The 15,229-nt window shown below is 49.3% G+C and overlaps 1 protein-coding gene across 1 annotated transcript in view; it reads left to right on the forward strand.

Annotated features, from left to right (window-relative positions):
- The window catches only part of NUP133 (nucleoporin 133), a 1,523,409-nt gene that overhangs the window by 46,317 nt on the left and 1,461,863 nt on the right, over nucleotides 1–15,229 (forward strand). Inside the window, exon 2 of the mRNA XM_086927107.1 lies at nucleotides 14,837–14,955. Coding sequence (XP_086783233.1) covers nucleotides 14,837–14,955 — 119 coding nt within the window. The remainder of the gene's footprint in view (nucleotides 1–14,836; nucleotides 14,956–15,229) is intronic.

A 15,229-nucleotide genomic window follows, 5' to 3' on the forward strand; every position in this document is an offset into this window, starting at 1 on the left:
TAACCCATCTACTGAATAACCCATGTGAATCAAGCGCGGGCCGGTGACATATATCCGGTGTAGGATTTTAAGTTGAACGAATCGAAGACTGGCTGCAATCGCGACCTCTTTCGGCGAGGATAGTGCCGACTGCCAGTCCTCGTCATCCAATTCCAAACCATTGCTAGTCCAAACCTCTCGAAGCCGCACCAACAGATTCGCTCGATTATTAATCAATTTCTTGTATATCAAAGAAATGGTGCTGTCGGGCACGTGGCCGTGAAGCACCCGATCTTCTAGTGGGGAGGATTCGGGATTGTCAATGCCCTCAGGAAAACCGACTTCAGAGCGTAGGTAATCTGGGCATAACTGAAGAATTCTCTATCACTCAGCTCATACTCTACCTTTAGTGCCTCGAAGGTCTTGATTTTACCCTTGACCCATAGGTCACTCACCCTGCTAATGCCAATCATATCCCATTTTTCAAATCCTTTAGTCTTCCACAGGGTACCCAGTCTTTCAGACGAATAAAGCGGAGTCGCACGGGTCAGGCGATTTCCCCCCCCCCCATCCCGTTGCTGCACACGCATCATACCACACTCGTACCGCTATCTTGGTAGGTCCCGAGAGTACCCTACCTGCTGCTTTGGAATAAAGGGCCCTGTTGTAGTCCCCACCCGGTAACAGGTACTTATCCATCTCGAATGCAGGATTAGAGGCAGGTCCATACATTCCATGATTAATCGCTCCCAACTGAGAGGCCCAGTAATATCGCCTGATATCCGGAAGTGCTATACCTCCGTCGTACCAAGGAAGCGTGAGCTTGGAGAGGGCAATAGGCGAGCCTCCATTCCAAATCAATCGCCTCTGCAAACTCTCCACCTCCCGAAAATAACTCGCCGGAACAACATCGAAAGTATTCTGGAGCGCGTATAAAAATCGCGGTAAGGACATCCATTTTAAAGAGGGCCGCTCGCCCAAGTGGTGAAAGCGGTAGCCTGAGCCAGCCTGCAACGTCAGTTTTTAACCTCTGGAGGGGAGGAAGCAGGTTACGATCATAACGAGCCACAGGATCTAAGGTTATAAAAATCCCCAGGTACTTTAATCCCGATTGCGACACCTGGATAGGACAACGGCGCGGCAAAGGGAGGGTACCACCCGAAAGCACATAGACACAGGACTTAGTCCAGTTGATCACAAGACCGGAGTTCCTTCCGAACGATGTGAGCACATCAAACAATACATTCAACGACTTACGAGGGGACGTAAGGTACAACAGAATGTCATCAGCGTAGAGCGATATGCGATCCTCAAACTCCGGGGTCCACTGAATACCTTTCATAGAAGGCTCCCATCGCAGCCAGGCAGCCAAGGGCTCCAGGGCAAGGGCGAACAGAAGGGGGGACAAAGGACAGCCCTGTTGCGTACCCCTCCCGAGAACAAAAGGCTTAGAGATTCGACCATTCACCACCACTTGTGCCAACGGCTCCTCATACAAAAGTTTCTCCCAGCTAATGAAACCAGGACCAAAACCAAATTTTGCAAGAGCGGCCCAGAGTTATGGCCACTCCACCGTATCAAAAGCCATTGTAGCATCCAGAGAAACCAAAATGGCCGGCTCACGCAGCGATGCCGCCCTCGCGAGAACACCATGCAAGCGCCTCAGGTTAAGCGCTGTATTGCGATGTGGGATGAAACCGGACTGGTCGGGATGAATCAAGTCACTAATTACTTTTATCAAGCGATTTGCCAACAACTTTGCGAGAATCTTTGGTTCGGCGTTTAAGAGCGAAATGGGCCTATATGACGCACATCGATCGCACAGTTTCCCCTCCTTGTGGATCACCACAATGGTAGCAAGACGCTGATCACGAGGAAGGGAGCCAACGTCTCGCGACTCTAGAAACATATCACGGAGGTAGGGCGCCATTTTGTCAGGACGCAGCTTGTAGAGCTCGATGTGCAGGCCATTAGGGCCCATGGCCTTGCCCGAGCGCACAGAGCGAATAGCGAGGGCCACCTCGTCAGCTGAGAATACCGCATCCATTAAGTCCCTATCCGAATCAGACAGGCGAGGCAATGCAATGTCACGCAGCAACAGATGGGAGTCTTCCTCCGGTCTATCGGAGACTGGGGAGTACACCTTATGGAAATGTTCAGCGAAACACTCGACAATCTCAGCCGGATCAGTCACACACACTCCATCAAGTTTCTCAATCACAGGAACCACACAACTTGCCCTCTCCTTTTTATCCAGCCAAGCAATCAGTTTCCCAGCCTTATCACCCACATCATACAGTCTGCCCTGCTGCTCTCTACTCATGACTTTAGCGGCATCTGTCACCAGGGCCCTATAATCCAGTTGTTTGAGGCTGAGGGCGTGAAGTTTGTTACGAGTTACACCCAGTTCCAGGTTCCTTTCTAGCTCAGTTATTTCAGTCTCTAAGCGGACCACCTCCTCATTTTTACTTTTCTTGGCACCAGCAATTAACAATAATGCCTGTCCTCTGATAACCGTCTTAAATGCCTCCCACAATGAGACAGAGGAGGATAAGGACCCCTCGTTCTCAGCAAAATATTGATCCAGGGACTTAATCAAGTCAGCTCGAGTTTTGGGGTCACGGAAATACCAGGGATTGATCGGGGCAACCCGTCCCTCAACTCTCATACTAGTGCCGATCTGGAGCTACAATGGGAGTGATCTGATATACCCCGAGCCAGATGTCTAATTTGCTTGACAGAGGAGGCCTGCGCCGCCGGCACCAAGACATAGTCAAGTCTGGAGAGACTGCAGTGGGCCCCAGAGTGGAAAGTGTACTGTGTCTGTCCCGGATGCATCAACTTCCAACAGTCTACCAAGCCCAGAGTCTCCAAAAACCCACTTAACCTGGACTGTGACCTGGTGAGGTCTCTGGGGGGGTAGCGATCTACACTACCGGAGACAACTGAATTAAAATCTCCGCCCATCACCAGAATACCATCTGGGAGCCCCAGTATCATACGCCCAAGATCAGCAAAGGTCGAGGTCTGTAGACCGGGCGGGACATATACAGAAACCAGCGAGACAGTCCTCCCCTCCAACCTCCCTGTGATTGCAGCGTAACGCCCCCTATTGTCCAGGACCACGTTGTCTATTTCCAAAGGGAGGGAGTTCTTGACAAGGATGCCCACGCCCCTAGAGCCAGTAGTGAACCCAGAGTGTACAGCCAGACGATACCCTCGCCGGTTCATGGCATGACAGGTGTTTCCAATCCAGTGCGTCTCCTGCAACAATACAACATCCGGGGAGAGGCGCCTTTACAGTTGCAACACTACTCCCCGCTTATCCTATCCCCCAACCCATTGACATTCCAACACAGCAGTTTCAACCCACTACCCCCATCCCAGCAGCAAATGCAGAATCCACCCCATGGCGAACACAGTGCCCAGATAGAAGAATCAACGTTGCCTTGAGAAAAAATGAAACAATCCCAAACACCCCCTTCCACCCCCCAACATGATCCCGTTACAACATCCCCACCCTGCACCCCTGCGTTAGACTCAAAAACATCCCCAACTTGCAGTGTGCCTGTCGCCTTAACATTAAACTAGTCTACAAAAAGAAACCCAGGGGAGGAAAGAGTTCCACTCCCCCCGCCACCCTCGGGTATGCCGCCATAAGTCACATAAGTATGAAAGATATCAAACCGAGCTGTATGGTATGTTAAATGTTCGGAAATCAGGAACCACATTGTCATTCTTGCTCCGGCACGCCACCCTCTGCTCCACCCGAGTGTTCCGTCTGATCCCTCCGCTTTGGTAATGTGTCCAACCAGTCACTCACGCTCTCAGGGCGGTCAAAGAAAAACGTCCGGTCCTCATATTAGACACGGAGCCTGGTTGGAAACAGCATCGCATATTTCAAGCCCATGTCCCTCAAGCGTCGCTTCACCCCTGAAACCCCATCCTCTGTCTCTGAACGAACTGGGTAAAGTCCGGGTATAAGCTCACCGTTGTGTTTTCAAACTTCACTTGGCCACCCACCCGCGACGCCTGCAAGATAGCGTCTGTCTCTGAAGTTGAAAATCCTGGCGATAATCGGCCTCGGAGGGGCACCCGGCTTCGGCTTCCCACCCGGTACCCGGTGCGCACGTTCCACGGCAAAGCATTTACTTAGGCCTCTGGGGGCGAGGTGATTTAAAATGAGGTCCTCCACAAGTAGATCTGCAGCAGGATTGTCTGATTTTTCAGGGACCCCGATAATACGTACATTATTACGTCTGGCCCTGTTTTCAAAATCCTCAAGTCGACGAGCCATGAGATCATTGGAGGATCGCAAGTTGCCGACCTCAGTCTGTAAGTCGGACACATCGGTCGTAAGGCTGGAGGTCTTTAGATCTAAAGATTTGACCTTCTCATTAGTTTTCGATAAGTCCGCTCTAATCAAATTGACGTCAATGGCTACGGTGTCGAGCATAAGGGCGAGAGCCTTATATTTCTGGCCGATGGAGGTCTTGATACCAGCAATGGCGCCCATGACATCCTGCAGGGTCAACTCGATCGACGCAGCCGGGTCCTCCCTTGTCTCCTCCAGAGTCTTACTAGTAGCACCGGGGGACCCCTTAGGCTGGGTATACCGATCCATGACGTTTGTTTGAGTTGCTCCCCCCCCCCCCCCCCCCCCGGAGAGACTTCTTGGTTTTCCGCTTCTCATTATCGGGCCTGCCCGCTATGTTGGGCAAAGTGCCCCCGAGGGGCCTGTGAGACCTGGTGAGAATGGCCCTTCGCTGTCAACCCACCGGAGTCCTCAGAAGCAGGCGCCAGCAGCTGTGGCCCAGCACACAAACGCCCGCGACCGTTGGCACACAGTGAATTCACAGAGTTCAGCTAGACCTCGGGCAACCAGATAGATCTCGAGACAGGACAGGGCCAGTGACCGAAAGCGAAACCGAAAGCTTACTCCAGGCAGCAAGCTGAGCCCAGCGGGCCGTTAATGTTCAACTACTGCCTGGGCATCCTTGCGACTCGAGCCCCAGGCGTCGCCATAGGGTGGGCCTCGAAAGTTCAGGATGTCGTAGTAGCGGTTCCCGAAGTCTGATTCAATTTTTGAAAGAGACTATTCTATCAGCTGAGCTTCATCTCCAATAACCCGTTTTCGTAATCAGGATATTGTTCAGGATTTATGCGGAGGGCGGCGAGGGTCTCGGGAGCCTTGTGCTCACGCGGCCATCTCGGATGCGCGCGAAGCTCCTGGATGCCTAATACTTGATGTCGATAGTGAGCCCCCTGTGTCCACTAACTGAGGCTCCCAGCTCCCATGGCACAAAGTCAGTCGCAAGGACCCCCCCAATGTGCTGCTCGCCACTCTCGTCAGTAGTGCTCCCTGCCCAACTGTCTCCTACCAAGCAGCTGCTCTACTGCCCCTCCACCCGTTGTTGCTGGCGATCTACCTGCAGTCTGTGGATGTTCCTGGATGTTGAGCTCCCGGGGCTGGTGCTGCAGCTCCGCTCCGTTCTTTCTGCTCAGTCCACTCCCCAGGACCACAGTATCAGGGCGGGGCTGAGGCCGAGGGGCCGAAGGGCCAAGGGAGGTCGAGACACTGGGTCCCAGAAGGGCGGGAGCAGCGCTGCAACGGAGGTGAGGTGAGGGCGGTGGCGGGGAGATGAAACGAGAGCGCCCAGCCGGCTCCCGCCGCTCCGCTCCACTCGAGCTACGGTGAAGCAGAAGCGGGCGGGCGGGCGAGGACCCAGGCAAACTCCGGTCCACTCTCCGATCCTTCTGTTTGGGGCGGCTCCTGCCGGAAAGGGGAAGCCGAAACAGCAGCAGCGGCCGTCCCGCGGCACTTCCTTCTGCGGGCCTCCTTCGGCAGACCACCCCGGGCTGCTCCTGGGCAGTGCGACCGCTCCCCGCAATGAAGTCAGAGAGCTGAGACGGAGGGACGTGAACCAGAGGTGCGGCGGCTCCCCGCAATGGAGTCAGAGAGCTGAGACGGAGGGCGGAGGGTGGAGCCATACAGGTAGGTGCAGTACTCCTACGATGATACTACTCCCAGAACTGCAAGACTGTTGTTAGGGGTCAGGCCATCTCCCTAATAGTGGAGCACAAAAAAGAAAAACGTAGACAACTAGAGGACCTTGAGCATGAGGTGTGAACTCCGGAGTGCTTCCTTCCGAAACTAAATACCCCTGAAGCTAGGAACACACTAGCATTAAAGCACAGAGAATATCATGACCCTGTAGCAGAATCAACCGGATGTATGATGTAACAACGCAATCATTTAGATCGCAGTACATTACATCGCTGTTTTTACAACGCAAGTCGTTACAACGACTTGCGCTGTAGGGCGCTGGACTTAGGAATAGTATGATTTACTATTCCAACTCAAGCCTACGTACAGTAGGGAAGGTGTTGGAATAGTAAATCGAAACACTTGTCGGCTGTTTGCTTTTCCAACTTGCACTTCGAGTCAACTCTACCAAGACTCCAAAGACTCCTAAAGACTGTTTTACTTTCTGTTTAAATTGTTATTGTTATTGTTATTGTTATTGTTATAGTCCGCTTATATAGCGCCAAATCACCTGCAGGTCTCAGGGCGCTTTTGAACTGTCAGACACAACAACCTAGACGGTAGCACAACGGTGGGGGAGCTAAACATGATTTACCGCTGCTCTAAATAAGATGGTTTTAAGGGATTTTCTGAAGCGGAGCAGGTTTCCTTCTTTACGTAAGGCTTCGGGTAGTTCATTCCAGATCTTTGGCAGCAAGGTCGAGAAAGATCTCCCACCTTTTGTTGTTAATCTAAATCGGGGGCATACCAATAATTGGGCCTCCGAGGATCTCGGGTTTCTTTCAGGTCGGTAGATCTCTAGTTTTTTCTTAATGTAGGCTGGGGCTTGTCCATAGATGGCCTTGTGGGCTATGCAGAGGCTTTTGAATATGGATCTCTGCGTTACTGGCAGCCAGTGGAGGCTCTGCAGCAATGGGGAGCTGACATCTGTTTTCTACTAATTTTCCTTGCACATTGTTATTGAATTTGGGTTTATTAAAATCATACTGACTACTAAGTCAGACATAAAACATTTAAGTGGTTGTGCTCTGTAAATTTTATAAGGCATGTAAGTTATTGGTTTGGCTCGATAAACTTGAGCAAGCCAGGTGCTGGGTGCTGGGATCTAATGGGATACCTATTGAATTGTATAAAAGGATGGGCTCCACTGTGGCCCCTCACCTACTAGCTATGTATCAGGGAAAATAGAGCAAAGGAGGTGCTGTTGTGTGATCAAAGGCTGGCCACCATAGTGGCTGTGCATAAGGCAGGCAAACCACCAGAAGAATATGCCTCATATAGGCCAAAATCTCTCTTCAGCATGGAGATTAATATACTGGCAAATCTGTTGGTGCAACGCTTGATCAAAGTGATTAGCACACTGTTCCACTCAGACCAATTGAGATTTATCCCCCACTGTAGCACCACCCTCAACCTCTGACGTCTTTATGCGGTACTGGGACAAGCTACTAACCTGAACAAACCTGCGCTGGTGATGTCACTTGATGCCACAATGGTATTTGATACAGTGGAATGGCACTACCTTTTTGAGGTGCTGGCTAAACTTGGATTTGGCTATAGATTTATCCACTAGGTTCAACTTCGCAAATTAAAGTGAATGATAATCGCACCAAAGAATTCCAACTTTAGAGCGGCAGCCGGCAAGGTTGACCCTTCTCTCAGTAATATTTTTGCCTTAGCCCATGAGACTTTAGCGGCTTGAATCAGACAAGACCAGTTGGTAAGGGGCATGCTGTGGGAAGGGCAATGGGAAGACAAAACATTGTTGTATACTGATTATATCCTGCGGTATGTGACTGACCCGGAAATTACCCTGGCCTGATCGGTGCAGGTCATCACCATCTTTGGTAGCTACTATAGCTGTTATATTAATGGTCGCAAATCCATGCTATACTCCCTAAGAGAACCGGAGCCGCCGCTGGACTGCTCGGCAACAGTAGATCTGATGGGATTCAGATACTTAGGGATTTACGTCACTCTGAACCCCGTACGTGCTACACTGGAAGTCGCTCCCATGCTACCTCTTGGGCAGAGCAGCCCTACTCAAATGATGTCACTGCCCCAGTTCTTCTATGTCATGCAAAACACCTCCCTATTAGGTGCTGGGCTCATATTTCAAAACAATCGAGAAGGAGGTGTGTATGCTGCTGTGGATGAGGCGTCTCGCTGCGTATAGCCCTGTCCAAACTAACAAGGTGATGGTACGGCCGGGAAATTGCGCTGCCTGACATCCAGAAGTATTATTAGGTGGTCCAAGTCTCCACAATCAATGGCTGCGCCTTATTCCTACTGTCTGACCCGGAGTTCCGTGTTGATAAGGCGGTGTTGGGACTGCGTGGTTACCCGTTGTCCCTGTATTGAAGCAATGTTCAGAGATAATAGCATGACCACCCGAGGATGGTAATACAGCTCGGGAACAAAACCACAGCATTTCTGGGGAAGAGGGGCACCATCATGCAGGCGACATGCTTGTGAGAGACTAATATCCTAAAGACCATGCAGGTCCAGCCGGGGTTTGAAGTGAGACTATATAGGGATCTCCAGGGTTGGCAACCTTTGGAAGCAGGGGGGAGAGGGGGAGTGGGGGGTTGGTCATCCCTTGGCCTGAGCTACGACTAAAGTACCAACTGAAGCCCTCTGAATTCTAATGCTACTTACAAGTGAGACACGCTCTACAGGCGATCCTCCCAAAGTGGGTAGACCTTCCGGAGTTCTCAGAGGATAGACTTCTAGATGAGTATATGCTTCAAAAGGCTACATCGCTGACCTATAAAAAAAAATGGTTAATTACCACCAGATGTTATGCAACAGTTGAGGAGGAAATGGGAGTGTGTTGTAGGGGTTTTTGAAGGTGGTGAGAAGGAGGAAGCCCTGGCATACGAGAGATGACTGGGTTTTGTTTAATCCGAATCCTACACCGTTCCTACTATTCTAGGATGACAATGGTATGGACAGGAGATGAGCAGTGTTTACTGGGATTTCATACAGCTTCTTTCACATCCTCTGGGACTGTCCACTTATACCAAGGTACTGGGTGGCAGTGCTTGACTGCCTAGGGGCGGTTCCGGGTGTGGGCATTGATCTGTCAGCCAGGCAATGTGTTTTGAATATTTGGGGTGAGACTGATGTCATGAGGACAACTAAAATCTGAATGACGATGGGCCTAGTGGTGGACAAAAGGAAAATTGTTAAAGCCTGGGAGTCTGCTCAGCCGCCAGATATAGACGCATGTAAATGGGATTTAAATTGGTTTATTTTGGTGATATGAGTGGTCAATGAGAGCAAAGGATGTCCCAGAAAGTGGAAGAAAATGTGGGCGAGTTGGAATACTTGCAGGGTCAATTGTGTACCAATGACCATCATCGACATGAGGGGAATGCCAACTGATGACAAGGCACCCTGTAGAACAACTATGGGATGTGAGAGATCAGGGGTTGTGGGGGGAGGCATGAGGTGGTAGTACAATTTTTAACAGTGGGTAATATGCAGACTAACTGTGTTTGATGTTTTAATAAAATGATATTTAAAAAAAAAAAGATCGCATAAAGTTAATTCAGATAGTGCCTGATTTTGAGAGCTATTATCTAGCTGCACAACTATACTGGCTGATCTAGTGGCTAGCGGCAGACCGCAACCCTGACCGGAAACGCTGCACGGACGCACCAAATACTGCCAACCTAGCCAAAATCCTTTTACGAGTCCGCCGCACCGCGCCGACAGACACGCAGGCCACCAAGGTGGTCCAGATACCAGAGGAAGGTGGGCGCTGCCACTCCCTACTCACCTGCCATACCACGGACACAGTTGCGCTATCTCCCACAGGGAGATCTCTGGGCGGGGTTGGAAGACTGGGTCGAGGCGGGATTGAGAGAAATGGGGGACCTGTACCGAGACTCCGCACTGATACCCTTCGAGGACCTGCAGGCTACATATGACCTCCCTGGGGGACACTTCCTGAAGCATAGGGCCTTGACCCGCAAGATCAGGGAACATTGGAGAGGAGGGGACACACAGCTACGAGCACTGGCGGGGTGCAGATATGTGGCGCTCTTAGCGGGCAGAATAAAAACTGTGTCCTGCATATAAGGCCATACAGACAGATGCACAGCGGCCGCTTGAACGCCTGAAACTACAATGGTAAGCCAATTCTGGAGAGGGACTGGGAAAAAAATACTAGAATGTACACCAAAGGCATCTAGGAACACCCTTTTAAAATAATTAACTATTCTGTGCTGCACAGAGCGTACCTGACGCCGGCCCACATTCAGCGGTACTTCAGTGTAGAATCAGCAGGCTGGCCAAGATGCGAGGTGAGAAAGGCACACATACTCCACATGTTTTGGGGCGTCCCCCTACTGCAGACTTTCTGGGGCGACATACGACAGATAGTGGGCGACCTCATTGATAAAGCATTGCCACAGACGCCAGAGCACTTCCTCCTGGGATAGTTTACTCACACAGCTAAAAACAAGGTGACGGGGAAGTTTCAGGACCTTGCTTATGTCTTAGCCAAGAGGGAGATCGCTAGAAATTGAAAGGCCCCGAGAGGACAGCAGTTTCCCACCTGGAGAAGATAGTTAGAGAGGTGGGCGGGGGCTGAAAGCAGGTTGTTGCTTAGGGAAGCCAGTCGAGGGATTGATACCATGGACAAGGCCAAAGCCTGGGACACCTTAGTAGGTCAACTAATAGCCTCTGGCCAAGAAGACGTTAAGGAGGTGGGCTCCCCTGGGGCGGCTGACGCGGCTCTAGACAATTATCTAGGGGGACGCCAAATTTAGCCCATGAGACCCTGGCCTCCACTACACACGACTGCGAATCCTCACTTATACGAGCGGCTGCCAATCAGCAGCCTCTCTGCAGTCCTTGTTCCATTGCAACCCAGGAGGGGGGGAGTGTATTGTTTCTATGTTCTATTGTCTGTTTTGAAGATGTTGGCTTCTAAGATCCTACGAATAGTCATAGACCCTAATACTCATACATGCTGGAAGAGTTTTCGTCATAATATGATGTGTATGTGAAATTTAAAGATTAAATGTCAATAAAATATGGTTAAAAAAAATAAAGTTAATTCAGATGACTCAAATTGTCATCAAAATCTGTCCAGCCTTGCGGTAGTGCCTCCATGACAGTTGAAGTGACAATTGAGACAGATAACATGGGGATGATACAATGAAGGTACCAATGGAGCTGCTTGGGTAAAGGAAAATTTGGGTGAATAATATTTATATAGTTTAGTGATCATAAAACTACCTGCCACTAAACAATATTTCTACAAACAAGTTGGGTAAACCAAGTGTGATTCAGTCACATAACAGTATCTTCAAAGATGTTATAGCACTCTCCAGCCCACATATGAGGTCTACAAGGCCTTTGACTTCGCTCTTAGCTCACTAATATCATTGTCATCAAGGCAGGAATGTTTGTTTATAAAACTCACTTTTAACCCTTTCGCTGCGGCGGCTATTCCGCCGCAGTGCTAACAGGGTATGGCGGCGGCCGCATGCTGGTGACAGAACCGCTCTGTCACCAGCCGCGGTTGATCTGTGCTCGTGACTGAGCGGTTCCCTCATGGCCCGCCCCGCTCAATAGAACGCGCCGCGCAATCGCGAAATCACCGCCGCGCAGGCGCGGCGGCCGGGCCATGACGGAACCGCTCCGTCATCAGCACAGCCCAACCGCAGCTGATGACGGAGCGGTTCCGTCATCAGCATGGAACGTGATAATCAATTCTCTCTGTTCAGCGACATACTCTGATTTGCGGTGATGTAACACTTCAGCATGTTAAAGAAATAAACTTTTAAAAATTTTGAAGATACCATATCATATTCTAACATGATGTTTGGTGTATAATTGGAAAGGCAAATATATATATTTTTTTTAATACATTCTTTTTATTAACTATGCTCCTATCATCAGACAGTACAAAACATTGGTCATATAGCATATGATTAAAATGACATTTTTACAATATGATATAAGGGCGGCATAAACACAAGCAGGGCATTCAATTCAAGAGACCTGGTCCCGACCCACTGCTCATCTCCCTGTATCTCCGCCAAGGCCCCCAGATCTTTTTCCATTTCTTAGAGCATCCTCATCTCTTATAAATAGTCTCCTCCGCCCTTTGGCACCAATCTACGTCACGCTGCCACTGGTCCCATTGCGGAGGTGCCTGCGCCCCACATCCCCTGGCAATATTTTGTTTCGCTACCCCTGCCGCCAGCGCCAGCCAAATCACATTGTGTCTGGACCAGTCAGTATCCCCCTTAATCATTAATAATAGCCACCTGGGCTCCAAAGGAACCGGAGAACCCACCACCGCTGCCATCGTATTCGGGACTTTGGTCCAGAAGGGCACGGTCATAGGGCACTCCCATAATATATGATAGAAGGAACCATCCCGCGCACAGAGCGCCGACTGACTTCTGCCATAAGTATACAAGTGAGTGCGAGGGTAGTATACGCGATGTAGAATCTTGAGCTGCACCAGCCGAAACCGGACGTGAACTTCTACTACCCTCGGGCTCTGCAGGGCATCCTGCCAATCGTCATCTTCCAGGGCACCTATGTCATTCACCCATCTCTCTCGCAGCGGGGGACTAGGGGGTCAGGCATATTATTTATGAGCTTGCGATAAATAGTGGAAGTGGGTTTCTCCAGGATGGGGATCAAGGAGAAGCCTCTCCTCCATGGGGTAGTACTCCGGAATGGACGTGTCGCTCCGGATGTGTAGGGCATGCGTGAGGCACAGGTAGTTATAATGTTGCGTGTCATGCATATCATATTAGTTAAAAGGCAAATATTTTTAAGGCTCGGGTCATGCACATGCTTTGATAGACAGAGCTGACTCTTGGCTCAGCTGTCCTTTAATTTGCTGGTGAGAAGTAGTAAAATGCCAGCTCCAGGGATGTCAGTTTGGGGAGAATGTAAAGCAAAAACTCTGTTATATGAATTCATGGGAACCAATAATGACTACATCAAGTGTTTAATACACAAAACAGTCCTGCAACATTGTGTCATTGCAAATACCAGATCTTACTTTGTCCTAACCAACACAGAGTACTCACTTCAGAAGAGAGGCTGAAAAGGCTAACCGATTTTCATACATGACCTGAAGATTGCACACTGATCTAAAGTCTGCAACCAAGTTCTGTAGCTTGGACTGGTCTATCTGAGCTATTTTTTTCCTGTGCACTATCTTAGTGTTGCACCTCTCTGTGCTCGATGCTGTACTCTATTTTAGAGTTGTGAGTAAACTAAGTGGGGGGGGGGAATACAGTGAGTTGGATTGTTTTAGGACTAGACCTGCACAATTGTACTGCAGTGTCTCCACTCATTGCCCCACTGAGCCAGGACATACCTATTCTTTTATTTTAGTCCTGGAACTGTTTTCAACTCTCTACTTTGCTAAAGCTCGATATTACACCTATTCTGCCCTTGACCCTTCGGTTACGCTGGGAAACAGACATAGGGTTGAAGATATAAGAATCTAGTTCTAAAGTGTTCAGAAACGTCGGCTTTCAACTCATTCAATTCTTTTATCTGCGTCGCACCTATCTGACCTATGCATGCTACGTTCCAGGCCGCAACCTCGGAGTGTCCTAGGTGCACCAGTGAGAATTCAATTTTTTTTCTACCTGGTCTGGTCTTGCCCCCTCTTGTTGCCCTATTGGGCAACGGTCCTCCAGGTGGTTTGGGGGGGGCCACAGATAGGGATTTACTTCTGAGTCCTCAGTTATGCTTGATCTGCCTTCATGAACGGTTGGCGGTTGGAAGGCTACCAATAGGTTCTTAGATCTGGATTGATCCTCGCCTGAAGGTAGCCGACTATGAGTTGGAAGTGTGTTCGGGGTCTGATGTATACCTCTGGTGACTAGAGCTGACTAAATGGACGAACTGTGAGTGGGAGGCCATTCGCAGGGCGGAGGCTCAGGGAGTTGGGAAGACACCCATTTTACCTGCATGGGATACTATTTTATTAGCTTGCCCGCAAGTGGATTAAGGAGGCAGAGTGGTTGTGGATGATTCTTCTTCTGACTACTTGATCGTAGAGTCTGGCCTTGGGTGGCATCCCGTAGTGGTCCTCAGCCCTCCCTATTTACTCTATTTCTTCACATTGTTTTGGATGTGGTCTTTTGGGATGTGTACAATATGGGTGTGCTGGGAGGGGGCGGCACTTTTTGTCCACTTCTATGTTATGTACGCTGTACTCCTGTGGTCTTATGGCCATTTTGTAGGGGGAAAGCACTTTCCTTACTGAGCATGTTGACACCGTTTTTCCCACTAACTGTGCCTTTATTATGCTAATTGATCACTGCTGACTGTCTCGGAGTTCAGCCTACCGGCTTCTTTTATTTATTCTTTTCTGCATCGGTTTAATGTGATATACTTTAAAACCTTAATAGAATTTATCTTTTTTGTAAAAGTTGGTCCCAGATTCTGGAAAGGAGACAGAACAAGTGGTCATTGCACTCTGGCTCCTCAACTGTGTTTTTGTATGTACGCTGGTGTATTTCAAAACTGGAAGAGGGATGGAATTGCAAGCTAAATATCATATGGGGGGAAGCAATGGGGCTTTTCATGGGAATCCCCTTTTCCCTTTCCGTCATTATACTGGTGTAAAGCTTTTTTCCCCAAAAATGTTGCTATAGGACCTGAATTAGCAAAGTTATTTGATATGTCTGTGTATATTTACAATATTTAAGTGTAAGTGTACCTTCATATCGTTTAGTCGGACTCATTCAACAATGTAATGCTCTGGATTCATAATTCCATGTGGTGACCCTTTTAAATGATTTTTTTTCTCTGCAGCGCAACACCCTCAAGAGCAGTGCAGCACCCAGCAGCCAGCGAGACAGTCAACTATGATGTTAAGACTTTTGGTTCTTCCCTGCCTGTGAAGGTTATGGAGGCTTTGGCCAATGCTGAAGGTAATCATGCCACACCCCGTCTTTTCTACATGTGGAAATTTGCATCATTTGTGTTAGGTAGACTCTGAATCATATTTCCAATTGTCTCCTATTTTAGTAATCTCCCATTAAACTCCTATTGGTCCGGGAAATACTCACTATGCAAAAGGCTAATGCCACTTCTCCCTGAAAATTTCTATGGCATAGAGGTCCCTACACTGCCTCTGCATTAGCAGGGACAAAACAAAATGTAGCCATGAAACCATGAAAACTCACTCTGCATGAAAGGCCAGGT

Source organism: Lissotriton vulgaris, chromosome 6, assembly GCF_964263255.1.
Source record: "Lissotriton vulgaris chromosome 6, aLisVul1.2, whole genome shotgun sequence".
NCBI lineage: Eukaryota > Metazoa > Chordata > Amphibia > Caudata > Salamandridae > Lissotriton > Lissotriton vulgaris.